At 37.5% G+C, this 27,492-nt stretch overlaps 2 protein-coding genes across 15 annotated transcripts in view; one reads left to right on the top strand and one right to left on the bottom strand.

Moving 5' to 3' along the window:
- The window catches only part of LOC149003812 (SNF1-related protein kinase catalytic subunit alpha KIN10-like), a 63,192-nt gene extending 43,939 nt beyond the window's left edge, over positions 1–19,253 (bottom strand). The window contains exons 1-3 of one of the 6 annotated variants that reach the window (XM_089137348.1): positions 19,060–19,253; positions 9,569–9,657; positions 8,353–8,544 (exon numbers count right to left, since the gene is read on the bottom strand). In XM_089137348.1, the coding sequence (XP_088993474.1) occupies positions 8,353–8,542 (190 nt within the window). In that variant the 5' untranslated portion in view covers positions 8,543–8,544; positions 9,569–9,657; positions 19,060–19,253. The other 5 variants (XM_089137351.1, XM_089137352.1, XM_089137350.1 and 2 more) reach the window with 5 other exon arrangements.
- Positions 19,254–27,242: 7,989 nt separating this feature from the next.
- Positions 27,243–27,492, top strand: part of LOC149003813 (uncharacterized) — a 75,885-nt gene continuing 75,635 nt past the window's right edge. For 7 of the 9 annotated variants that reach the window (XR_016170449.1, XM_089138950.1, XM_089138944.1 and 4 more), the window contains exon 1: positions 27,390–27,473. The gene's annotated coding sequence lies outside the window, so the exon portion shown is untranslated. Of the gene's footprint in view, positions 27,474–27,492 lie in introns of all 9 variants that reach the window. The other 2 variants (XM_089138945.1, XM_089138946.1) reach the window with 1 other exon arrangement.

Here is a 27,492-nt window from a genome sequence, read left to right on the forward strand (position 1 = left end):
CAAGAAAGCTAGGTTGAAGATGATGGAGGACTCCAGGTATAAAAACATGCTTCTACCTACTAATTATAATTTTCAAATACATATTACATTACATATACACTTTATGACTTTATATTGATGCCTTGATAGTTTAGTAAATCATTACTAATTTGGACATTCTTATCTAGACAAATATAGGCTCTTTTGGACTACATGTGTTGCTCAGTGCATTGACCTAATGCTTAAGGACATGGGGAAGGTCACGCTTGTGAAGAAGACCATGGAGTAAGCCCGATAAGTTAGCACCTTCATCTATAACCACACCTATACACTAAAGATGATGAGAGCCAAGTGTCAGGGTGACTTAGTGAGGCCAGGCATTACCAGATTTGCTACCAATTGGATAGCACTGCATAGCTTTGAGAGTAGAAAGACTAGCCTTAGAAGCATGTTTCCATTAGAGTAGTGGTTTAACTGAGAGGGTTCTTCATCCGTAGGAGGAAGGAGAGCACAGTTGACCATAATCGATAACAGTTTCTAGAATAATGTAAGGACAGTGGTAAAGATGCTTGAGCTTGTGGTGCATGTGTTGAGGATACCACACATATGGGCTGCAGTAGATAGGATGAAGCAATAAGTTGCTCAGGTCTACTCATAGGGCAACAAGAAAATCCTCGACATCATCCAAATTAGATGGGAGCCTATGTTGCAGCATCCACTACATAAGGCTAGTGAGTTGTTGAGTCTAGAAATCAATTTAAATTTTCATTATCTTATCACACTATAAAGTATTGACTATTCCCTTTTAGTTTTGTTTTTTCTTACACAGCATACTATCTAAATCCCAAGTATCATTACGAAGACACGCTTAGGATGAAGCAAGATTTGATAAATACCGTCCAAACTGTAGTGAAGAGGTTGAAACCGGATCCCTCTAAACAAGCAATCCTCCTTATAGAGGTGCGATTGTGATTTGATATTCACAATTCATAGTTTTACATTAAGTATTAACCTAATTATTGTTTTTTTCTTTATATATCACATGAATGCATTTAGGGATGCCACTGGGAGTTTCAGTCGTTCCGTGGCCATATTGGGACGGGAATCCACCCTAGGGGTAAGTTAATTCATTATATTTAATTTTTACTTATATTCTTTCTTTAAGTTAGTCAAGTATTGAAATGACTTAAGAGTCTATGTTTGTTGCAGCTAAATGGTGGTTGCAATTTGGCCGTGACTCACCCAACTTGAGTACGATTACATGCAAAGTGCTCTCCCAAACATGTTCTGCCATTGGTTGTGAGCAAAATTGGAGCACCTTTAGCCTCATCCACTCAAAGATGTGCAACCGATTAAGTGTGAAGCATCTAGAGGACCTTGTCTACTTACACTATAATATAACACTGAGGGAGGAGAGTAATGTGATCGATGACATATTTGAGATGGATGACGATGATAACCCAATAGTTAACTGGATTAGGGACAGTGGAGAGCCCTTGCTAGACGAGGAGGGAGATCGTCCCACTAGACAAATTGCAAAGGAGATGAGGCTGACGTGGCGAACTTCATTGCCCAAGAGGAGTGCACATGCAGTTCTCGCCCATCCCTTCGTGCCACACCCTAGTGCATCCACCCAAAGTGAAGATTTGATTGCCTAGTCCAACACCGAGGATGATGCAACTCAAGGATCCCCCAACTACGACGAAAATAATGATGATCATGATCATGATGGAGGGGATGAAGAGGGTGTTGGAACTCATAATAAGGATTCAAATGATCCTAGGAATAGACCACCACCACCAATAGTTTGTAGTACATGAGAGTCAGGAAGGGAGAGAACAACCACCGAGATTCACAAGTGAGTGCTAGTTCACCCATGCAACATAGGAATCAGACCATAGTGGACCAACATCTTGAGGCAAAGATGTTTCATCAATATGTTCGGGGAAGGGGAAGGGGAGACAACATGGATATGGCACAGAGGACACGCCATCATATGTGTCTTACTGTTCGGCTAATGCAAAGAGCTTGGTGGGCTCTATAAGATCGATGAGCATAGATGATTCCAAAGACTCCACCTCTAGAATATCTGACTGGCATAGGCTCGCAGAGTCCTCATATGATATTGCTGTGGAGAGTATTGGTTTTAATAGGTCGACTTATGGAGCTTATGGTTATGGACTTTATGGTGTCCCTTCTGACCATCAGACTCAAAGTCAACCACCAATAGAACCTTATGGTCATGGAGCTTATGGAGCTTATGGTATCCCTCCCCCTGTCATCTATTGGAGTCAACAACTAGAACCTTACCATGGTTATGGAGCATTTAATGTCTCTGCCCTGTCAACGACCAGGGTAGTTCCTCATTTGTTGAGCTGATCTTCCACTTTATACCACAGCCAGCACCAGCCCTTCCATCAGCTCATTATCTAGATATTTCCAACTTCCCACGATCAAGATACATTAGCCATGTAAATGAGGCCACATACAAAGTTAGAGTTGTCAACGTAAGCGAACATCATGGAACGTGTATTGTTAATTGTATTGGGTGCAGAGGGAAGATGGAGACATGTATTAGGCAGATTTGTACTTGGTAATATTCTCAATTTTTGTCATATATACTATATACTTAAATGTTACATTTTCAATGGTTTTTTTTGGTAAACTAGTAGTTCCATTGTATTTATTATGCTTGAAATAGGTAGGATGCAAAAATCTAGATCATTTTGAGTCCATATAAGATTCAAAACTGAAGTTCGAAACTTTAGGAAAAAAATCAAATGTTTCAGTCGAAACATGGAAATTTCTACCTTTTCTTGGGTCAAAATCCAGGTTTTTTATCGAAATTTTTTCGGGAGCATGGAAAGTATTTCTTGGATTCAGACTTACTAGAAGAAAGAAGATTATATCTACCATAAAGGGCACGTTGGAAATTCCTGATTGGAATCTTCCTATACTGGATATTGGTTACAATTTATCATCCATGCGTAATGCTACACGTGAGGGGGAGATGGAGACTCTTCCTATATTTACTAAAGATTTGTTGAAGAATATTATTGGTGAAGATCTTTGTGCTCCTAAGATGGTATTCTATAACACCACCTAACTAACTACTTGGTCTGTAGTAATATACTAATATATACTACCTTTACCTACTTGCTTGGTCTATAGTAACCTATACTACCTATGCCTACTTGCTCTGCAGTAATCTATATTGTCTTTTACCCACTTACTTGATTTGCAGTAACCCATACTTACTTCCCATACCTTTGCCAACTACTTTGCCTTCTTTGTTAAAATTTCAGCACCTGTAATCAGCCTAGGGACTGAAAGGAAAGAATTAGAGTAGAAGAAGACTGAAGAAGAAGAGAATAAGCAGAAGAAGAAGAAGAAGAACCAGCAGGTTAGAACAGCACCCAACGATTCTGGGTTAGTTTTCCAAAATCAAAGGTCTTCTATTTATAATCTTGGGGGATAAGTAATCTGTCCTCTAGAAAAGGAAACAACCAGCTGATGAAAAGAACAGAATAAACCGCCTCTACCCAAAATAGAAACAAATAGAAAAAGAAACAAAAGGAAAATAGAATGTATCCAAAAAGGAAACTCCAGGCAACAGCTCCAAACCTGTGCACCAAGGCAAAAGTTCCAAAACCTATGCACCAAGGCAGAAGCTCCAAAACCTGTGCACCAAGGCAGTAGCTCCAAGATTTGCACACCAAGGTAGCATCTCCGTAATTGCGCAAATCTCAACAGCCTCGAACTAGCAGGAAATGAGATTCCATATTCTGCCTCATTTTAGTCAAAAAAACTTCCATAAACATTGAGAAGGGTGGTCTGTACTCAAGAAAACCCTTTAAAATTTCACGTTTCTATTGAAGAAGCACAACCACATAGTAAGCTTGGGAATAGAAATAACACTGGTCCAGATACAAAGGTGATCTGAGCAGGCCCCTAGCTGAACCAGCAACTTGGGCCCTAGACCCAAGCCCAACTTGCGCACTTAGTAGGCTGGCCGAAACCTACCAGAGGTACTTTGTTCATTTTCCCACTTCTTTTAATCGTTATCTTGGTCCAGTAAATTTTTTTTTATTATTGTTGTCAGTCCATATCTAATTTTATTTCTTTGATCTAGTTGTACTGGGAGTCGCAATTAGAGTTGGAGTCCCAAATGGAATCTATTTTTTAAGATTCCTTTTGGATAATTAGTTATTGTTTTGCAAGTTCCTTTCTTTTATTTCCAGTTGGCTTTTATTTCCAGTTGGTATTTATTGAGTTGTAAATTTGGATCCTAGTCTATAAAGGGTTCCCTAGTTGAGTCAAGATACATTTCCAAAATTGAGTTTAATTCTTTCCCAATTGTAAGGCCATATGTACCCCACCCTACCTCATTGTAAAGAAAGAGTTAATTTAATGAATAGAATTTCGGTCTTCGGAGGCAAACAGGGTCAAGGTCTTCTTGGGAGGGCCACGCCAGATTTAGAAAGCACTATTCTTCAAATCCAGCAAGAGCTCTTGAAGTCCAGCAAGCAGTTTTCAACTACAAAAGCTCCATAACCTAATCCAAGTACACAACCACAATCCCCTACCCCCTCTTCTCTCTCACCCGCGACCCTCCCCTACACTTATTTCTTCTTGCGCAGACCTCTCCGACCCTTCTACACCTTGCGGCAACCCTCCCCTCCCTTTTTCTTTTATTTTTTCCTCTTCTTGGATCTTGCAGCAGTTTTGAATATTCAGAACAAGCAGAAAGAAAGAAAATCGAGAGAGAACACAAGATCAGGATCAAGATTCTTGAAGATCTCCAAGAATCCATTACCTACCCAGCCGCAAGTCTCCCTATTCCCCCATCCCTACTTGTTACCCACTTGTCCCCCAAACATGAATTGAATTGCTTTCCTTTCAAAGATTCCACCCATTAGGGATTGCTTATAACCTTAGTTTCTTGCAAACCCCCAACACATTTTAACATTTCTTACAACCCTAAAATCTTCCCATGCCATCCCCAAACACCCCCCCCCTCCCAAGCCCCCAATAACTAACCATATAGGTTAAGCTAACCTAAAGCATACCAAGATTCATCCACAAACTTCCCTTTCCATCATTGGGAAGTCTAGGTATCTCAAAATCACCCACCATATTGATTACTTAGAACCCTAACATCATCAACAACAACAATAAGCCTTGACCCAACGAAATGGGGTTGGCTACATGGATTTTTGCCTTCCAATCAGTTATGTTTGAGGCCATGCTAGATACAAGGCCTAAGCTATGCATATCATTTCGGACACTTCTCTTAAGGTTATCTAACGTCTGCCCCTAGCTCTTCTAATTTCTTCAATCTGGATTTTATCATTTCTCTGTAAAGGGCATTTATAGGTCTCCGTTGAACATGGCCGCCACTTCAAACGACTTTCTCAAAGCTTATCACTTATGGAAGCAACTCCCAGGCCAACTTTAATATGATCATTCCTTATCTTATCCCTCCTAGTTTTGCCACTCATCCATCTTAGCATCCTCATTTCTATTACATTGAGTTTATCTATACGATTCTTTTTTACAGCCCAACACTCTACACCTACGTCATAGTTGGTCGAATTTTCCTATAGAATTTTCCTTTAAGCTTTAATGGAATACGTCAATCACACAAGACCCCAGACGCACCTCTCCACTTCATCCACCCTATTTTAATTCTTTGGGAAATATCATCCTCTATATCACCTCTAACACCATCCATCCAATTAATTCCCCAACCCATTTAGGTTTTTGTTAACTGAGTTTTCCCATATCTTTCCCCATAACCCAACTTCCAAAATTTGAACCTTTTCCCTAATCCCATCCCATCCCATCTCATTGAAACCCTAAACACCCAAACCTTGATCCCATGCTTGCTGGTTCTCAAAAGAGAGGATTCTGGGATAACCATGAGGTTAGGAAGATACACATCTCAAGACACTAAACCCTAGGTTACATCAACGGGGCAATCAAACAGACTGAACGGCAATAATATTTTTCAATAATCCAGTGCATTAAATGTGCACAGCAATGATTAAGTGTATGCTTAATTGGTGTATGTGGTTACTATGGAAAATCTGGGAGAAATAATATGGGTACATATCCACTATATAATAGGCATGTACACCTAACAAACACAATAATAAAATTTATTCACGAGCCTAGATGTATAGTTGGATTAATTACCAAGCCTATATTGACTTCATTTTCTTCGCTGTTAAGGTAGGGTCATGTGCAACGGATAGAACCATAAAGTTACTTGTGAGAAGACAAAGCAGATTCAGTTTTGTGGAGCTAAATGAGGTAGGGGCACACCCAGAATGATTACTGCAGAAGTGGTTCAAAAGGATATTCATATGGTTAGACTGGCTTTAGTATGACCAAAGATAAGAGTTATTTTGAGGACAAGGACCCGCAACATCTCGGAAAGATAGTTTAAATAAGTCACAAGCAAAACTAACAAAAGAAATTCCTTCAGCAAATAACAAGCTTAGGTATCAGATTGGCAAAAGGACGAATGGGAGTATTGAAATCTTCACACGTTATGCAATGACCTGGTAATGTAGTACTGTATTTGAAAGATCAAAACAGTAGCCAAATAGGACCTTTTCACAGGGAGACAATTGCAAATTTGATGGACTTAAGGTAGATAAAATTCAGATATAATGGAAGGCTGAAAACCGAAGTGGTAGAACAAGGATATTGGTTTAAGAACAAGGACTAACTAGGTCTTCAAAACAGCAGTATGCTATAAAGAAGAATGGATGGAACAATATAAGAGAATTAAGAGAACAATAAGGACAACAAAGTAACACCTGGGCTTCACACCGCAAGGTGGATCGATTGGATCGAACACCAACCTACCTTGATCAAACACAAGGGTTCTCCAAAGAGAAGGAACGCTAGCAAGCAATTTGATTTCAATTCATAAGTTGTTTTTTCACCACTTACATAAGTCTCTTTATATAGCATTCTAAAGAGACATAAACATTAATGGCAACATCTAACCACTAGCTAACACAACCTACTACAAACATTAATGGAAACATCCAACTACTACCCAACACCACTAGTCAAAACAACATTGGAAACATCCAACTACTACCCAACACCACTAGTCAAAACAATAATGAAAATATCCACCAACTATACCCCACCACTAACCAACACCACCTACTAGCTCCTTTTGTTGACTTTTCAAAGCTAGACTTGGGCTTAGTTCAAAATAGTGGGCTGATATTCTTCTTCCACTAAAGTGATCCAAGCCCATGAAACCATGGGCTCATTTTAACCCACTCCAATAGTCATAGCCCATGCAAGCCATGGGCTGTTTTGGGTCATGTCCTTAGGCTTTAATGGGCTTGAGCTTTGGGCTTTTCTCTCTTTTGTATCTGCTGCCAATTCTGCATCACTTGGAGCAGGCTAATCAAAATCATGTTTTCCAAGTGGCATTCTATTCACTTTCAGGATGGATGCTTATTTTTAGTGAATAATTGATGGAAAAACTATTGTTATCCCTTAGATCTTAACTTGAACAAAGGTCCATGCTCTATCAAAATACGATGCACAAGGTGCTTGTGACTCGTGAGAGACAATGTGTAATGTAGTCACAGATTGACAGATGATCAACTTCGAGCTAGTTCTTACAGGAAGTCAGGAACCAATCAGAACCAGACTTGAAGTCGGAAAATTAAGGTTAACATTCATGAATTTGAAATTTGAGGCCTTACACGATTTCAGCTAGTCAAATTGCCAATAGACTCAAATGGTTCTATTAAGAGGGTAAGGGGATGATATGGTTCGACGGAATTAGGATGCAATGATTGGATTTGGCTGGGCATATCACTCCAAAAAAGGGCCTTGTCTACATTCTTTTAGAAGATAATTGCATGTTTCAAAACAGCAGCTCAATTGAATAGGAAAATTAGGGCTTATGATGGTAAGATGGGTCAGCAAAGTAGATCGAACATTGGTTATAACATGGGGTGCCATCACTGTATTTGAATGCATTCTAATGGTGGATTCGGGCTGTTGGTGGATCCCAGAAAGCCCAAATAGAAGATAAAAGCGGGAAAGGAAAGATGTTGGGGATTATGATCTACTTATTAAAAGGGAGGGGGGAAAATAGTCCTGAGTGCATCTGGAACAGAACAGTCAAAAGATATGTGCACGATATGAACTTTTCCTCATTGACAAAACAATTCAATACATAAGTACCTACATACACATGTACATACATACATAGATAAATTCAATAAAAGAATATCCAGTTACCAGTCAACTTTTTATATACACATATAGCAGCAGGAAATTGTAGAAAATACCATAAATTATATTAGTATCAAACCATGTGGTTTTTACCTTTTTCTTCCATTTCCATGTTTTTAATCTTGCGACGGTTAAGGATTTTGATGGCAACTTTGTGGCCTGTCAGTGCATGCTCTGCAATTTTTACCTTACCAAATGAACCAATACCAAGAGTTTTACCAAGTTTATAGTTTCGCAAGTAGGTGTCCACACTACCACCTCCTCTCCCACTTGGTCCATCCATTTCTGTTGCAAAGAACGACACTGATAAGTCACAGCAGGCAAATTTGGAATAGATCAAAGTACATACACCAAATTCTTGAACCACAAAGTGTATCCTTAGAAACTAGCCTCCATCACTCAATCAAAATATCAGCAATTCACAAACTTGCCACCCATTAGCCTGCATTCTATAAGACACCAAAGGGATATTCAACAACTTTCTTACACCTCCCACCCCTCCCCTCCCCTGTCCCCTCTATATATCAACAGAATACAATCAACCCAAGTGTCAGCATCACAGAATCACTCACATTTTAGTGTGAAACATCAGGAGAGTATAATCAAGCAATCAACACCTTAGGTTTTGACCAGCGGTGAAGTTTAAATCGGATTCATATCGTCCATTTTATCCACAGTGAAGTACAATAAAAAACAGTACATAGAAACATGTCTCGGTAGATTAGTTTCCTGGTATGTCTAGGTCATGTATTTCAGGGTAAACAACAATATTTTTGAGTAATCACCAACAACATTTGGACGTCATGTAAAAGTTGAGATAGATGTCTGGAATGGATACATCATGTAATTCCCTAAAAATAAATAATAATAATAACAATAATACTAAATGTCTAACATGGCTTATAATATGAAGCAAGGGTAGACATGTGAAAATAAAATGTGACGAAATTTGCCAAATCATTGAAACAATCCAAGAACAGTGAGTCGCATAATGACCCAGATGATGAAACTTCCGGTATTTAACAGACCAACAAAACTGTTCCACTCCCCAAGAACTTTTTAAAATACAAAGACTTGACCACTATTTAAAATGGTTTTTTGATGTTTTGAACCATATTATCACTGATAAAAAAAATCCCAAAACTCTAAACTAAAAATATTTATTTTCCAACAAACCAAATCAGAAAATATTAATGAAATGATATGTTCCCACAATGTGTCACTAACTTTCTAATATAACTGATATAGATCAGAGTAACATCTTTTTCAATTGGAATTGAAAATAATAATAAAAAATAGAAGCTTTTACCTCCACACTGTGAATGCTAAATGTCAAAATCTATTTAATACCCCATATGTTTTAGATGCTTCACATATCTCTCTGAAAATCCTTTATGACTGAGTAAAAGAAAGGCAGGTGTCAGCATTAGAAAACCCTTTCAGAGACGGAAGCATTTTAAAACTGTAGAAGATACCTTTCCAGTTAACTCATAGGACAAAATGGAAACAATGGAAGTTACGAATATATATGAGATTGTAGAATTTAGAAACCGACATGAGAAACTGCAGTATGCATAGTTGTCATTCTTCAAGAAATCTCCAAAATCTCGGAATATCTCAGTTCTTTGCAATACCCAGATGAGATTACATCTGAAACCCAAAAAAAAAAAGAAACCAACTCCGCAGATACTGATTACCCATGCATATAAACAGACCCCAACTTGAGCCAAGATCTAGATGGAACTCATAAAACTCAATCGAGTAGGAGCTTTTGGTGTTCCAAGTGCTTCTTCGACTTTTTGGTTCATCTCGGACGAGAAATTTATGGAGCTGCTCCCAGAGTTAAATGCTAATGGATCCATGCTACATCTACACGAGATCTAAATCAGATTCAAGCAAAGCTAAGAGAAAGTAGTCATTTTCACCCAAGTTGATTTGGTCTCTCAAGTCTCTACAATATGACATGTTAAACCTACTTGATATATACATAATACCATTCTTCGAAATGTATAGTGATGTCTGCAATTTAATTTCTTGTTTTGTACCCTGATCTGTCATGTATGACTCAGTCAAGTCAAATGACTCAAATGAGACTGAATGTTGTACAAAACTATGACAAGGTTCACAAATTGTACGATTCTGTTTCTGATGGTTAATACTAACAATGTATTAGATCAATCATATGATTTGATCACTTTCTATTACTAAATTACGTGTAAAATATGGCATTTTAGACTTGTAGTACATTGTAGAATTTGGCCGTTGACTCTCTCTCTCTCTCTCTCACAAAAGGTCATTTACATGATATTACAAAAGGTCATTTTCGCTCAGATCCTTCTAAGTGTACACATGAGCAACTCGTCCGCTACATAGGCTGACAGGCCCCAGCCCATGACTTCAGCAGCAGGACATCTTCCAGGCTTTACGAATCCAGTCACTTAGTGAAATCTAGAGACAAAACCAACCAATCAAGTAAGTAGACCAGGTAAGTAGAACCGCACACTGTCATATGACTATCCCTATCCCCTCTTCCCTTACCTATAGTCCCAACGCTCCAAATTGCCTATCCTTTTGCTTTTCCCAAGTTCCCTCTCCTCGCCCTAGCCCAAATCCACAATTCTACCCCAGAAGCCTGCAGTAGATATTCACCCAATAAAATCGTTGCCCTGGATCTAACCCTCACTCAGCTCTCGTTTTGGAGAACTCAAGTTTCTCCTCCCAATTACACTGCTCAGAATTATTTCTCTTAAATCTCAGTCTCCTCTCCTCTATGCCTCTCCACAGCTGAGCCCTCTTCTAATGGGAACCAAATTCTAGGGTTTTGTTTGTTGGATTTATGCCCTATAATTAAGCTCAATCCAGGATCCTCTCTCTAGAGAACCACAATCTTCTAGGGTTGTAGGTGCCTTTAGTTGAAGGATTCTTGGAGAATTTAGGACTTCAAGGGTTGAGTAGAGGCCCAGAAGAGTTCAGCCAGGCTTAGGGTTAAGGAACTTTTAGGTTTTTGGAGCTTAAACAGTGCTGTGACTTAAATTTCAGTTCTGGGATAAAGGTCTAGGATTAGGTTTAGGCAATTTTTAAGGCAAAGTTGAGGTTCAATAGGGGTTCGGCTGCTGCAGTTTAGTATTTACGGCATAGGATTTACAAGTTAGGGTCCAGAAAATAGGGTATCAGGGTTTCATTTGACCAAGGAAGCAGGTTGTTATTGTTGTTCCATGATTTCAGGTAAATTGATGTATACAGGGTTGGGCCCACCCTATAACTGGGCCACAAAAACAAGACCCAAAAGGCCCATCTTAAAGCAAGCGAAATACCCCAAGGGTATTTTTGTCATTTTCCAAACCCTTTTAGGGCTCAAGAGAGGTCTGGAATCGCCTTGATCCAAGGGTCATAAATCTATCTTCAAGTTTTGATTTAGAATCCTCTAGGGTTAGTTGTTGAGTTTTTGGGGCTCAAAATACACGGCCAAATTTAGTCTCCCAATCAGATTCTATTTCAAATGATAATTTTCATTTGAACCGCTGAGGTTTGACCCAAGTCATTTTTAACCCAAAAAATGAAATCTTCCATTTGCCTCTTCTGTGGTATCCAAAAAAACCAATTAAGGACACAGTGATTTATGACCAAAATGCCCTTATAATTTCAATTAAATTATTTTTCCCAATAACATGATTGACCGTCAAATTAGCACTTGTATATATAGATTTCAATCAGACAATCCTAATCAAAAAACTACAAGTAAGTTTGTAACTATAATTTCTTTTTTACATTTAAGGGTTTCTCACATTCTAAATTTAAAGAATCAAACCCCTTAACTGAAACTAGATGGAAGCCTAACCATTCTTGCCATGCCTGAACCTAATTCTCTTGATCTTCTCTACCCAATGTATCTCCTCTTTTTGGTCTCTTTCATATTTTTTTCCCCTCTTCGGTTTGGATGGGACTCATCCCTCCCTCTTTCAACCAAAAAGTAACTTGTTGGGTTTTCTTTTGATCGGATTTGTAACACCTTAATATAAGATATGATGGTATCATATTCTGCAAATTCCGCAAATTCGAAGTTCGCTTTATGTTTCGTTTATTACTTTCAACGATTGATTGATGTGTGTTGTTGTATAGATGAATCAAGTCAAGTTTCTATCTTTGAATGTCTTAGTGTCCTTGATCTTATCCTTCTCTTATTGTTATATTTGTGCGGGTTTTTTAAATTCATGCTTTGACAAATTGGGATTTGGATATGAAAAACTAAAGATTTTTTGACAAGCAGCGATCTCAGCCTTGTTTGTTCTTTTTCCCTTAATACGTAGCTGGTTCAACACGAACAAACACAGATAACGGAGTTAGAATTGAATATTTCAATGTCTGTTAGCGCAAGAAGCCACTCCTAGTCCTCAAACTAATCTGCTATTGAGGTTGTTAGGATTATAGTTGGGTAGAGAAGATTAAGAAAATTAGGGTTTTCCCCTTCAAGTGAGACAAGAACCGATCAGACATCCATCTAATTTCAGCCAAAAGGTTTGATTCTGTAAATTTAAAATCTACAAAACCCTTAAATGTAAAATAAAAATATAAAAAATTATAGTTACAAACATACCTCCATTTTTTTTATTGGGATCGTCGGATTGAAATCTGTATATGCGGTGCTAATCCGACGATCAATCGTGTTATCAAGAGAAATTGAAAATGTATAAGGGCATTTTGGTCATGAAAATGAATGTGTCCTTAATTGGTTTTTTCAAAACCACAAGGGAGGCAAATGCAAGATTTCATTTTTTGGGGTTAAAAATGACCTAGGTCAAACATTAGGGGTTCCAAATGAAAATTACCTATTTTAAATTAAGATTCCTTTAAGATAATTAGATGTTATTTTCCAATATGGTTTTTGTTAAGAAGATTTTAGGCAGAAGTGATTTTGTATTACCTCTTTCATGTGTATATATAATACAGTCAAGTAAATAATAAAATAAATGTGGCATGTTGTATATTAAGGAATGAAATTATATGGTATAATACATAAAGGGAAAACATGCATGGGACGAGGAATTGCATTTCAATCCTAGCATATATAGTTTTCAATGGTCACAGCCAACTTGAATTTCAATCCACCATAATCTCCAAAGATCTCCAACGGTCATATTATGGCTAATACTCCCCCTCAAGTTGGAGAGTGAATATCAAGAGCTCCCAACTTGTCCTTGAGGAATAGAAATGAATCTTTGCCAAAGGATTGGGTGAAAATGTTAGCAACTTGGGCAAAACCAGAAGTGTGGACTGTGCGGATGAGGCAGAGCGTATCTTATCCCTAATGACATGACAATCAATGAATCAATTTCAATATGTTTGGTGTGCTCATGAAACACAAGATTGGCAGCGATGTGGATGGCCGCTTAATTGTCACAGAAAATAGGGATTGGCTGATTCAAATGAACACCAAAATCTTGAAGGAGCGAAGTTAACCAAATTAGCTTGCAAGTGGCCATCGCATGGCTCGATATTTCACCTCGGCAAAGGATCAAGAAATTGTATGTTGTTTCCTGGTCTTCCAAGAAAAACACAGTAACCGGTGGTGGAGCGGCGAGTCATGGGACAGTTGCTGGCCCAATCAAAGTCGCAAAAGGCACGAAGTGAAAAGGTGCTATTAGCTGAAAGTAAAATACCCTGGCCATATGAGCTATGAAGGTATTGGAGAAGGCGAGTTGCAACGTCCATATGTGGTTTGCAAGGCAACTGAGAATGTTGACAATATGCACAATATCAAGACGAGTGATGGTGAGATAAATCAATCGTCCAATCAAATGACGATAAGATGCATGTTCAGGAAGGATATCACCATTGGAGTCCATAAGCTTGAGATTTTGTTCCATTGGAAATGAAGTCGAGCAAGCACCGGTGAGGCCGACATCAGATAATATATCACAAAGTGTATTTTCGTTAATTGAGGAAAAAACCATTTTTTTAGCAAGCCATTTCAAAAGCAAGAAAATATTCCATGGGCCCAAGATCTTTGATACGAAATTGTTGGTGAAGGAAACCCTTTAAGGTAGAAATTGCCAAAGTGTCAGAACCAGCAATAAGGATGTCGTCTACGTACACTTAATACAAAGATGGTTGAATCATCATGGCCCTTAGAAAAAAGGGAATAATCTGCACTCAACTGAATGAAGCCCACGTCCATTAAGGCAGTAGAAAATTTGGCAAATCAATTACGAGAAGCCTACTTTAAACCATAGAGAGATTTGTAGAGGCGGCAAACAACATTCTCCCCCTTACGATGATAACCAGGAGGTAGAAGTCATATATACTTCTCCATCAAGATCACCATGTAAGAAGGCGTTATTGACATCAAGTTGGCGAAGTGGCCAATTTTTAATTGAGGCAAAAGCAAGCAAGATGCTTATATAGTAACTAATTTGGCCACAGGAGCATAAGTCTCATAAAAATCAACACCTTCAATTTGGGTGTACCACTTGGTCAACAAATGAGCTTCATACCGTTTAATAGAACCATTAGAGTGTCGTTTAATTTTGTAGACTCATTTACAACCAATGACTTTCTTTTCAGGCGGCAAAGGAACAAGTGACCAAATGTTATTGGTTTCAAAAGCCTCAATCTCTGATGCATGGCATCTTTCTAGTCAGATGACAACATTGATTTGGCAAAGCTAATGGGTTCTTCAAAAGAGGAAAGAGACCTAATAAACTTAAAATGAGAAGGTGAGACATTTTTATAAGATATAAAAGAATCAAAAGGAAGGAGTTTACCAGCATTTGAAGAAGATGATATGGTTTGAGTAGCCGAGCACATGTAGTCCTTCAAATGGGAGGAGGATGATGGGACCGGGTGCAGTAACGTGGCAAAAACACAACTGGAGGTCGGGAAGGATTGTGTGGTGGGGTTGGTGTGTCTAGTGGTGGAGATGGAAAAACTGGGTTTGGTGGGATGGAGGAGGATTCAAAATCAAGAATTGGAACAAGGAGGGTAGGGTTAATAGATGAAGGAGAAGTCTTTAGGTGGTAAGGAAAAATATATTCAATGAAAACATCCCTACTAGTGTCTTATGAGAAGTGAGATTAAAAAATTTATAACATTTTTTGGCAAAAGGGTACCCAATGAAAATTCTTAGAGAAGTATACGGGTCAAATTTATTCTTGATGGTGGAATGGTTGTGTCCATAGTACAAACAACCAAATGTACGAAGATGAGCATATGTGGGGATTTTATTAAAAAAAAATTAAAAAGGAATTTTCTCTTTTAATAGTTTGGTAGGCAACTTATTAATAATATGGGTAATAGTAAAAATGCAATCACCTCAAAAGTCTTGTGGAAGATTCGCCTGAAATAAAAGGGCCCAACCAACATTGACTAGGTGCCGAAGTTTGCATTCAACAACACCATTTTGTTGTGGGGTGTTGAAGCAACTATGCTTATGTATAACTCCATGGTTGGGGAAAAAAAAAAGGGGGTGGTGGAGTGATTAAAAAATTCTCGAGCATTATTAGTGCAATTTTTTTTTATTTAACAATTGAATTGAGTTTTGATCATTGCAAAAAAATCATGCAAATAAACCAAGCATTAGATTTGAAGTTTGTTAGAAAAAACCCAACTATAACGAGAATAGTCATCTACAATAGTCAAAAAATATTTAGCACCACATATAGAAGGAATATAATAAGGACCCCAAACATTACGATGTATTAAATAAAAATAAGATGAAATAGGATATGGAGCTAGAATGGAAAGGTAATCGGGTTTGTTTTGCCAAACGACAAATAGTGCAAACACATTTATTAGAAATTGAAATGCAAGAATTGAAACATGATAAATAATTAGTAATCCTGCGAGATAGGTAGCCTAAGCACCACACGTCAAAGGAGTTGAAATGAGTGGATGAGGCCGCAATAATGGAGGGAAGCAACTCCAAATAATATAAGCCATTATTCTCTTTACTCAACCCAATCATCTTCTTCGTTCAAAAGTCCTGAAAGACACAATGATGAGGAAAAAATGCGACTGAACAATTGAGAGTTTGAGTGATTTAACTAACAAATAATAAATTAAAACGGAATGAAGGAACATAGAAGACATTATTAAGAGATATGGAAGGGGTGGGGATGCAAGTCCCTAAATGAGAAACAGGGGTTGTATCTCCATCGGGTAATTCAATGGGAGATGTATAAGAAACCACCGTGTCAGTATCAAAGAAATGTAACTTAGAAGCCATATGAAAATTTGCTACAGAATCAATAACCCATGGGGAAGGGGAATTACCTGCAACATTTGCTAATGAAGTGGGATTACCCGATTCAATCAATGCCAATAATTGGTGATACTGCGCTAAAGTAAAGGAGGGGGTGGGTTGGTGGCTACAAAGGATCTAGCAGAGAGTCCAGGTGATGTTGATTCAATGTGTGTATTGTTGCTCTTGAGAGAATAATCGTGTTTCTTAAAACAACGGGAACTCGAATGGCCGTTCATGCCACAAAAATAACAGTGATACATAGGCTTCTTACCATTTTTAGAATGTGTACGAGGAGTAGTGGCTGCAAGGGAAGATTGATGCAATGATGGATTCAATAACTCGTGGAGGGAGCGATGACACTCCTCTTGCAATAGAAGAGAATAAGCATGATTGATGTTAGGCAAGGGTTCCATTAAAAGGATTTGACTCTAAACAGAAGAATAAGAATCACTGAGGCCCATTAAAATTCAAGTAAGCAATCTTATTGTTGAAGATCAGTGTGGTTAGTAGTAATCTGAATATTCCTCTTTGTGGTTAAGTCATATTAGGTTGTTAAGTTCAAGTCCAACTTCAAGTTTCTTTTATGTAAGCCTATATATAGCCACCACACTTCATTGTAACATCAGGTGAAGATTAATGAATGAAGCTTGGAGTTGTGGGAGTGGAATGGGCTGAGTGTTTTGAGGATTCCAGCATTCTTCCCTTCTTCAACTCAAGTACAGCAACAGTGTGATGCCCCGCATCTTTTTATATTATTATTTTATCATTGTATTGGGACTTCTCAATCCTCAAGATAATTAAAGGATTATGGTGGTTGGACCATGAGTCAAGATGGTAGGTTTGATGGTTTAACCAAATGGTTCGAGTGAAATTCAATGATAGCTTAATTAGAACTAGATTCCAATTAGTATCTTGGTCGAGATCCGACATTGTTTTGTCGGTCCCACAACAATGGAATTAGACTAAACTGAAAACAAAGAAATGATCAGAATAATTTTCTGAATCCGAAGGTTATAATATTTGTATCCCTGAGTTAGAAATGGCCCACAAGCCCATAAAGCTGGCACGTTAATTATATAAATAAAGATGCATATCTATTGTAATAAATAATAAATAAATATAATTTTATATTATACAAATATATGGTAATAACTTCGTATTAAAGTGATGACACGTTAAAGAGAGGAGAAGGTGAGGTGTTAAAGGAGAAATAACAAAGATCAAAGGAATTAGGAAAAGCTAGTGAGGTGTTAAAAGAGAAATAAAAAGAGAACTAAGAGAGAGAGAAGGAAGAATAAGATGAGGCTGGTTTTTGCATGAGAAGAGGAAGAAAAGAGGAGAGAGAATAGAGATAAAATAAATAGAAGAGAGAACAGCAAACATAGAAGAAGAATTAAGGAGGTGAGAGAACAGAGGAGAATTTATGGAGAGAGAATAAAAAGGAGATATTACTTTGTGCGTGGAAGCAGAAATAGAAGAAAAAGATAAAGAATAGAGAGAGTACATAAAGGGAATAGGGAAATTAAGAGAGAGAAAGAGTTGAAAGAGACAGGAAGAGAGAGAATTGAAAGAGAAGAGAAGAAAGAGTTCAGAGAGAGAATAGAGAGCGAACGGAGAGAAAAGAAAGAGAACAGAGCGAGAACGGGAGAGAGAAAGTAAACAGGGGAAAATAAAGGGGAAGCTTTAGTTCCCGCATGTACTGAAATAGCCAAGGATTAGAATACACGAGAAACGATGGGCTTTTAACTGAGTTAGAATCATGAGACGCACATGGAACAGGAACAAGTAAGTGATATTGACTAACCTATGTATGTTATAAGTGGATGGTTTCACTTAATAAACAGGTAGCATTCACATGTTAATATAAAATATATCTTATTTTTTCACTTGTGCAATCTATGGAAATGCACGATATATTGCTTTGTGAATGGAACAGAAGTGCATGGGATCGAAAGATATCTTAAGAACTTGATTGAAATGTTGAAAGTATTCTTAAACTTTAAATTAGGAATTTTAAAATGATGCTTATAGCTGACAGCACCCAAGCCTTTTTTTACTCTCGTTTTTATTTGTTTTGTTTTGCTGTCAATGAATAGCAAAACCAGCAGTCCTATCTCAAAGCCACAACCCACCCCTCATATGGTCGTTCTCATTCCTTCTCTCTTCTCTTTCTAATCTTGTCCTCTAGTTTTATTTATTTGAAAACAGAAAAACTGAAAGGACGGATAAAGAAAAAATGTATCAGGATGAAATATAAAACAGAAGGAAGAACCCTAAACAGAAGACGATACCATCATGAATAAACTGACTAAGAGAGAAGAAACATACAAGGATCCTCTGCAAAATTTCATAGACGTTAATGGGAGAATAAAAGAATAAGTGACACCAATTATAAAAAACGAACGACGATTGTACGTAAACCTCACAAAAACAAGAACTTTCAACACCACCATAAGAAAACCATCGAGCAGATAATAGATAACAATAACTCCAATGCTAGCGAATCAATCAGAGAACAAAAAATACTGCACAAGCTAATGGAGGAAATGGATTCTATGTACCACTTTCACTTCAGAAATTAGCCTCAGAATTCGACGAGGAAAGACGAATCAACCGGAACCGTAAGTTAGGGACGGCTCGAAACCGTCCGTATCAAAATGAACACATCCATGCCATCAAATTGCCTGACGAATTGGTTCACCGGGGGAAAAAATGTCCATACAATCAGGAATTTTATTTGCAACAGCAGTGGGGTCGGGTCAGGATTTGGGCCATTTGGCCAATGTAAAAAAAAAAATGGTAAGGTCTATGTGTAAATATAATTTTTTATATATATTTAAAGGTTTAAAAGTTTCGAAATTTATAAAATCAAAGTCCTAACCTTTGACATCCTTGACGATTACCAAACCAACCAAGATCTTGCAAACATGAATCAGAATAAAGGGAGAATGAAGCAAGAAAAGGCGAAAAAAATGGAAAAAATGCATGGTTGTTAAGTAGGTGATAAGTTTTCTTCCAATGCAAGCTTGAAATTCTACTTTTGTTGCTCTTTAGATCCATGACTTTTCTTTTCTCTTTTAGCTTTGAGGTATTATCTTTCCTCTATTTTTTCCCCTGCATTTTTCTTTTTGTTCTTTTTTGGTTCTTCAGTAGTGGTTGATTAATGGAATCATGATCTTTTGTTGTTAGATGGTATATTTGCCTATTTGGTGGCTCTGACTCCAACTACTTTGTTGGATTTCAGTGGATCTTAACCCGATTTGGGGTATTTATTATAAGCATTAGACGATGAGCTTGGTCTTCCATCAAATTTTTCCACTTCTTCTTCTAGGTTTAGTTTGTTTGTAAAGGTGGGGTGGGAAAAAAAAACATGTGGGCCTCACATGTGGGGTGAGGGAAAAGGAAAAGAAAATGTAGAAAAATATTAATTGTGGGTCCCACATTTTATTTTTCCACACTTTTTTCACAAAGTCCCGTAAATTTTGTGGAGTTTTAAAGATGTTTGGGGTAAGAAAGTTTGGTTGCCATCTCACCAGACAATTTAAGAAAACTTGTTTCTAACTTTCTCACCCCAAACAACTAAACAATATACAATTTTAGGATTTGAAGGAAAAGTATGAAAATTTTGCTTTTTTCAATAATTTTCCCATCTCGTATTTATTACAACAAACAAACGCAACCCTATAGAAGAAGAGAAGAATGAAGAAGGGAATGTGATGGGGAAGGCAACAATGACTTGTTGGGCTCACATCGGAGACGGTCGAAATGTATCAGATCTGGGGGTTTGATGATGACATCCAAGGTTATGATTTGATGGGATTTGTTGGAATCAGCAAAGTCTGCAAGTGGCGGTAGTGGTGGAACGATGAGGAGGAGCACAGAGGGTTTGGAAATTTCGAAATTGGGTCAAATAGAGTGAGGACTTAATTTTGTAAATTTCAAAACTTTTAAACCTTTAGATGTAAAAAATATATATCTATCCACACATATACCCTCGCACCTTTTTCAACGGTCTAATTTATTTAGCCAAATCCTGACCATTGGCAACAGCGGCCGTTGCTGCAAATAAAAATCCATACAATCATTACAATGTTCAATTTCCTAGAATTTTGAAATAATGTAAATTCACTTAAGCCACATCTGTTTGAAAAAAGGTGGGGTGGGAACAAATAAACGAGTGAACCTCATTTGCAATGGACCGAGAGAAAATGAAAGGAAATAAAAGGATTTTATGAAAAATTTGTTAAATGTTGGTCATATTTTGTTGTTTTCGCAATTTTTCACAAAATTTTACATATTTTGTTGGGATTTTGAAAAAATATGGGGTGAAAAATTTAGCATATCACCTCAACAAAATTAAGGAAGTCCATATGCCAACTTTTATACCCCAATGAACCAAACAAATCAAACTTTTTTGGGATTTCATGGGGAAAAAATTGTTTTCTTCAAATTTGTTCTCACCCCTTTTTCCCACATCACATTTATTTTAGCAAAAAAACGATGTATTGGGGAGATTAAAAAAAGAGTACAAATTTATCGCCTCCCCAAAATCAAAATCCGACAATGCACTTCAAGGGTCACTCCTTCTTGGAAGCTCAAACTCCTAGGAAGGCATCCTACGAGTGTGGAAAAGTATGGGAAATTTTAGAGAAGGGCCTCTTAAGAAATATTGTCAATGGTCTAACAACTCACATTTATTGCAATCCTTGTGTTCCAAACAATACTTCCCCTTACCCTTCTCGATATTCGTGTCCAATGGAGCCTGTGATAGTGCATGACCTAATTGATTGCGATAGGAGGCTCTAGAGAGAAGCTATGTGTTAGATGCTATATTTTTCAAATTGAAAAAAAAATAATAATAATAATAAATAAATATATATATATATATATATATATATAAATGGGAGATTTATTATAAAATGTGCATACTATGTGGCTCTAAAATGGGAGTCTGTTTGCATGGTTTAGCTTTGCTTTTTTTTTTTTTTTTTTTTTTTATATCTATAGGGCTTGTAATCATATTCACTAGCAACATTAGCAACATTTAACATAACCTAAATAAATAATTGATCTTCAATAGCAAGATTTACAAAACACAATTCCATATGATATGTTGAAAACCCCAATCTCACATGCTCATAAACCACATGAGGAAGATTACTCCCTTTCCTTCCAAAGCTGGTCATCCACCCATTTGTGTATCTATATAATGTCCCTTGGATTGGTGGAGAGTTTTGGTAATCAGATTCAGGTATTGAAGAAGTTCAATTTTAGCCTTTGCAACTTTACAACGCTCCAGGTGCATAACCCCACAAACATGATTTGGTTCTTCATTCAATCTGTTATTGCTTATTTTGACTAACTATTGTTTCTTAACCCTTAATGCATAAAGTCCACTATCATAAGAAGCGGAAGAAAAGGTCTAATGGCGTCAAGGCTGGATATGAGCAAAGCTTATGACTGCTTGGAATGGAATTTTGTAGCAACTGCTTTGAGAAGCTTTGACTTCCCTCCTCGGAGGATTGAGTGGGTCATGAAGTGTGTTACCTCCACCCAGCTATTGGTATTAGTTAATGGGTCCCCCATACCGCCCATCACCCCATCACGGGGCCTCAAGCAAGGAGATCCCTTATCTTCATATATTTGTGTACTTCGTGCGGAAGTTCTAACCTCCCATCTATAATAGACCTTGCAAAGCAAAAAAATAAGATGAATACAACTCTCAGAAGGCGGTGAGCGACTATCACATCTCACTTTTGCTGATGACTTAATTCTGTTTGGTCAAGCCACCAAAACATTCCATCGGCTCCTGGAGCAATATTGTTTATACTCAGGTCAACAACTCAACATCTAAAAAACACGTGCACACTATAGTCCAAGTACCACTTAGGGCATGAAGCGTACACCACCCTCACACTCCCACATCACCCCCACAACGGAGCTGGATATCCATCTCTGGATTCCTCTTATTTATGGTAAGCTCAAGAAAAAAACATTGTGATTCATTGCTTTATAGGGTCCATAACAGGTTTCAACATTTGAGGGCTAACTACCTCTCTTACGCGGGAAAAAGGTCCTCATCCAGTGCACTTTAGCTGCCATGCCCACTCATTTTATGTCATGCTTCCAACTCCCAACCTAGATTTCAATCACCCCTAACAAGCTCTCACGAGAATTCTTTTGGTCAAATGGTACTCAAAGGCATGTACACACCATCTATCGGGATTCCATTTGTCGCTTGACTAGAGAATGTGGCCTCAACCTCAAAAAAATTGTTGCTTTTAACCTCACTCTTCTGACTTGGAAGGCATGGGAACTCCTTAACCCCACTACATCTATATGGTGAAGATTGATGAAGCACAAGTATTTCAAGAATGGCTCATTCCTAGATGCCCCCTCCCCCACTTCTGCTTTGTGGGGTTGGAAATCGCTGATTAAAGCTAGGGAACTTTTACGTCAAGGCCTTTTCCTCTAGATTGGGGACGGTTCACAAATGAGTCTCTGGAACCTCAATTGGATCCCGAATCACCCCCAGGATCTAGATTGCTTTCCGACAGCTTCTTTTTCCCTTAAGGTTTCAGACTTCATCAACTATGAGACAGCTTCCTAACATAGGGACAAAGTTCTCGATTGGTGGCCCGCTGACGTCGCTGCCAACATTCTCAGCATCCCACTCCCCCTTTACTCCCATGTAGATCATCTAATCTGGAAACCCACTTCATCATGCAAGTTCACTGTCAATTCGGCTTACAGGTTGGCAACATCATCTCCTTCTCCTTCCTCCCCTTTACCCACCTTTAATTGGCTCCAGCGATGGCATCTCCCCCTCCCACCTATAATATTCTTTTTCTTATGGAAGATTATTATGTGCAAATTACCTATTGCAGAGCTGCTGTTTGCAAGAGGTTGTCATGTCCCATCCCAATGTAGTTTTTGTGGTCATCCCACTTTTACGACACATCACCTCTTTACTATGTGCCCCTTTACCATCCACCAGTGGCACCCTCTTCACCTTCATCGGTGGGATCCCTCACACCCTTTTTACCCCCAACTTCAAGCCCTTGTCACCTAGTCTGCTCACTCGTCCGCTCACAGACAGTAAAACATCCACACCCTTATTGCACTTTGGGGATACTATAATACATTTACCTACTCATCAGGATACCACGCAACGCTTACAGTAAGTGATAGCCTAGTTCGCCCCTCCCCCCCACTTCACCCCCTAGTAAAGATCCACTACTCATCAGGTGGGAAACTCCACTTCTGGGTTGGATCAAACTTAACGTGGACTCCTCCTCCTTTTCGGATCCAACATGCTCAAGGATTGGTGGTCTTGCACGTGACTCTAATCATTAGGTGGTGTTTGCTTTTGGACAAGGCACGAGCTGTCAGTACTCTCTTATTGCCGAAACACAAGCTATTCGACGAGGAATTAGTCTCGCCCTCGACTTCCAGATCTCCCATGTTCAAGTGGAAAGCGACAACCAATCGATTGTACTCTCTCTTGCCTGTAGAAGCTGGAAAATCTCTCACCAAATTACAGATATCCCTAGGCTCGCGGCATCCTTCATTGAATGTTTCTTCTCCTACATCCCCCACAAGGCAAACTTTCTGGCAAACAAACTTGCCAAATCAACGGCCCTTTCTCAAGATTGGTTCGTGTACCACTACTCCCCCCCCCCTTTTATCTTGGATTTTGATATTTGATTATGTAACGTGTAAGATCCCGCGTGGATTTTAGTTAAATAAATGAAGTCTTCATTTCCCACCAAAAAATAAATAAAATTAAATGAGGATTGACTACAAGACCCATTTGTCAACCCTTCATTGCAATTGTTGATGAATCATCTTTTGGTGGTAAAACAAACCTCTATTCATGGTATAGTACGACAGGGCATATGTCAACGTGTCAATGGAAACCGACATGACACATATAGGCGACACGATATTTCATATAAGCCGACGATATATCACCGAGAAATCAGCGATATATTGCTAACGGCAATGTTTTGCGGATTCCTCACGATATATCAATAGAAATCGGCTTAATGTCGGTCAATTTTTTAACAAATTTCCATTCAATTTTTGCCAATGTGTCTATTGGCAACTGAACGTGATGCATGAGCCATACTCGATAGGATGCCTCTATGTACTTGCCCACATTATTGTACTCCTGCATTAGTGTTGTATCTTGTAATTGTGAATTAGTGTTTTCCATCATAAGAATTAAGATTAATTAACTTTTAGTGGATTGATTGGCGCCTAGAGTTTTATATAGATTAATAAAGTAATAAATTGATTAATAAGAGTTTGGTTTGATTTAAATTGACCTCTTTTTATTTTATTTTTATTGGTTTGTTTTGATTTTAGAGTGCTACCCTTTGGGTGGAGAATAGTTAGTAATGTGTATTAATTCGCCGAATTAATACACGTATTCCAACGTATAATTGGAGAAAAAAAAAACAAAAATTCCGCTTATTGATGCATACACTTGTTGCCATATCAGACTTCGAAATCAACCTGTATCGATTTCCTTTTCAATTGTCGTTTTAATTGGCATGTTAATTGTATAGTAATTCGTTGTAAGTGTTACCTAACAAAAATAAGAATCTCTAACAGCCAAAAGGTTCATAAAAATAAAAATTAAAAATCAAAACTTATGTTTATTCACAAAACTCTCATTTCCATTGTTTTCAATAGGAACATTTAAAAGCCAAAAGGTTCATGAAAAAATCCCTAATACTTATGTTTATTCACAAAACTCTCGTTTCCACTATTTCATCTTTTTTCTTCGTTCATAACTCACAATACTTGTAACTTGCTAATCGTCACCTTTGTTGGTCGATTCAATTCATCTGTAAGCTACTCACTTTTTTTATAAGACAGCATAAGTTTAAAAACAACAAAGAGTTAAAAGCCATACAAAACAAGATTTGCTTTTAGCTTTTTAATGATTCATATTCACTTATATCATTGAGAATGGCTCCATAGTAATGATGACATCATCAAAATGGAGGGCTATTAAGCATTGCAAATCTCAATTGGATGCAATAGTCAATGAAATAATACGAAATTCATAGCTTACAACAAACAAAAGGGATGCATATATACTCAAATTTATAACATTTATTCACAGTCCTTCTTTTGGTTGATGGAAATGGAGCAACGAGTGTATTTTTATGGAAAAAACAAACAAACAAATGATACGCACATTTTCATAGAACATTGCAACAAACACTCATATTGGAATTGTTTGACAATAGGAAAGAGACAAACACAATACATCATGTATAAATGATTTTTACACGTTATTGTTTTAACTTTTAAGCATTGTTTTGTGGATCTAATGAGTTGCGTGACTGTTTGTCCAATTTCTTATTGGATTTGTGTTGGTGTGCGCTAGGGCTTGCAACTGACCCAAGGGAATTGTGAACTATGAGGCTGTTGTGAGTTTTATGAATCTCGGCATATCGAAAACTTTGATGCCTTTTGGGAGAGGACAACTCAAATCCGTGGGGTTCATTCTTGGCGACCTTGCACCATTGCTACACTAAGGATGCAAGGGAAAAAATAAGAAGCAAAACCTAAACTAAAACTAAGATAAAAAAAGGTGTAAATTATCATTTATTTGATTGACGAGTGGTCCTTACAAATGAATTTATACGGGTATTTATAGAGGGATGGAATGACCAGCTTCTGAAACTACCTAAAACCAGATCACCCTTAATTATCCTAAGGTTTTTGGAGATAAACAAATTAAAAGTTCCCATGTAATATTTGACAATTTTCCATCCCCAATGCTCCAATTTTGGTTCGAAAAGTTAGCTTTACGAGCAAATTGCACTGGCATCCCAAAACGGAGGCCTTAAAACACTGACACCCCACTTTATGTTTAAAAAGCACATAGACCCCAAAATTGAATTTTTATTGGATATATTTGTCAAATTTATCACTGAAAACAGTTAAATTACTGTTTATATCCCTATAACACACAGTGTTTGAAAGGTCTTCGGTGAAAATTTTGAAAAATTTATTCAATAAAAATCCAATTTTGGGGTTTCTGTGCTTTTTAAACATAAAGTGGGGTGTCACTGCTTTAAGGCCTCCATTTTGGGGTGCCAGTGCAATTTGCTCTAGCTTTATCTTATTCCGAACTAATGGGAACAGGTAATGCAACTCAAAATTATGGCTGTAAGTGTTTTTAGTTTTAATGAAGCTCTTCTTCTTATAAAAAAAAAAAAAAATTCAAACGCAAAACTATAGATAATAGTTATAACTACTAATTTTTTGAATGAGTTATAGCTTGTCGCTGTGTTAACCTATCTTTACTTACTTTTGTTTGTTTTGAACCTGTTTATTATACTTGTTTATTTCAGGGGATTAACAATGGCAACTATTTTTTTTATATTATATTTTATATATTTGCCTTCTTTATCTTTATCTTAGACTTGAGAAAAAATGTCTCATATTAGGTTTTTGTTTTTCTGTTTTTTGGTATAGAAGGTTTTATTTATGGAGGCCTGAAAACTCTGAATTTAATTGACATAAATGAATTTACCATTGATTTTTAGAAAGACTAAATCTCCTATCATTTCTCGTATTTCTGGTATCATAATTATTCAAATAACGTACATTAAAATACATATTATACATATAAATATAAATTCTGTACACCATTTATTGGGCTACATTATTGGAAATGTACACAACTTGCTGTTTGGATTGATATTTGATAGGCTGCCTCATGTATCAATACCCGAACTATTGTCGAACCGAACTTCTTATGAGGTGAAGCACTTAGGGTACAAGTACAACCAAGTAAATAAGTGTTCATTCAGGGTAAATGAGAAAATAGGTTTCGCGATCACTAGTATAAGTCATTCGAGCCGTTCGTGAGCTAAGTAATCTCTCTTTCTTTTAAAAATCTCATATTTCGATCTTTTTGGTGCTAGCTGCTCTAGAGTTATATTGTTTCGTGAGTTTTATTGCTTTGC

Source organism: Hakea prostrata, chromosome 10 (genome assembly GCF_041222555.1).
Source record: "Hakea prostrata isolate BN-2017 chromosome 10, UWA_Hpros_2, whole genome shotgun sequence".
In the NCBI taxonomy this organism is placed as follows: domain Eukaryota; kingdom Viridiplantae; phylum Streptophyta; class Magnoliopsida; order Proteales; family Proteaceae; genus Hakea; species Hakea prostrata.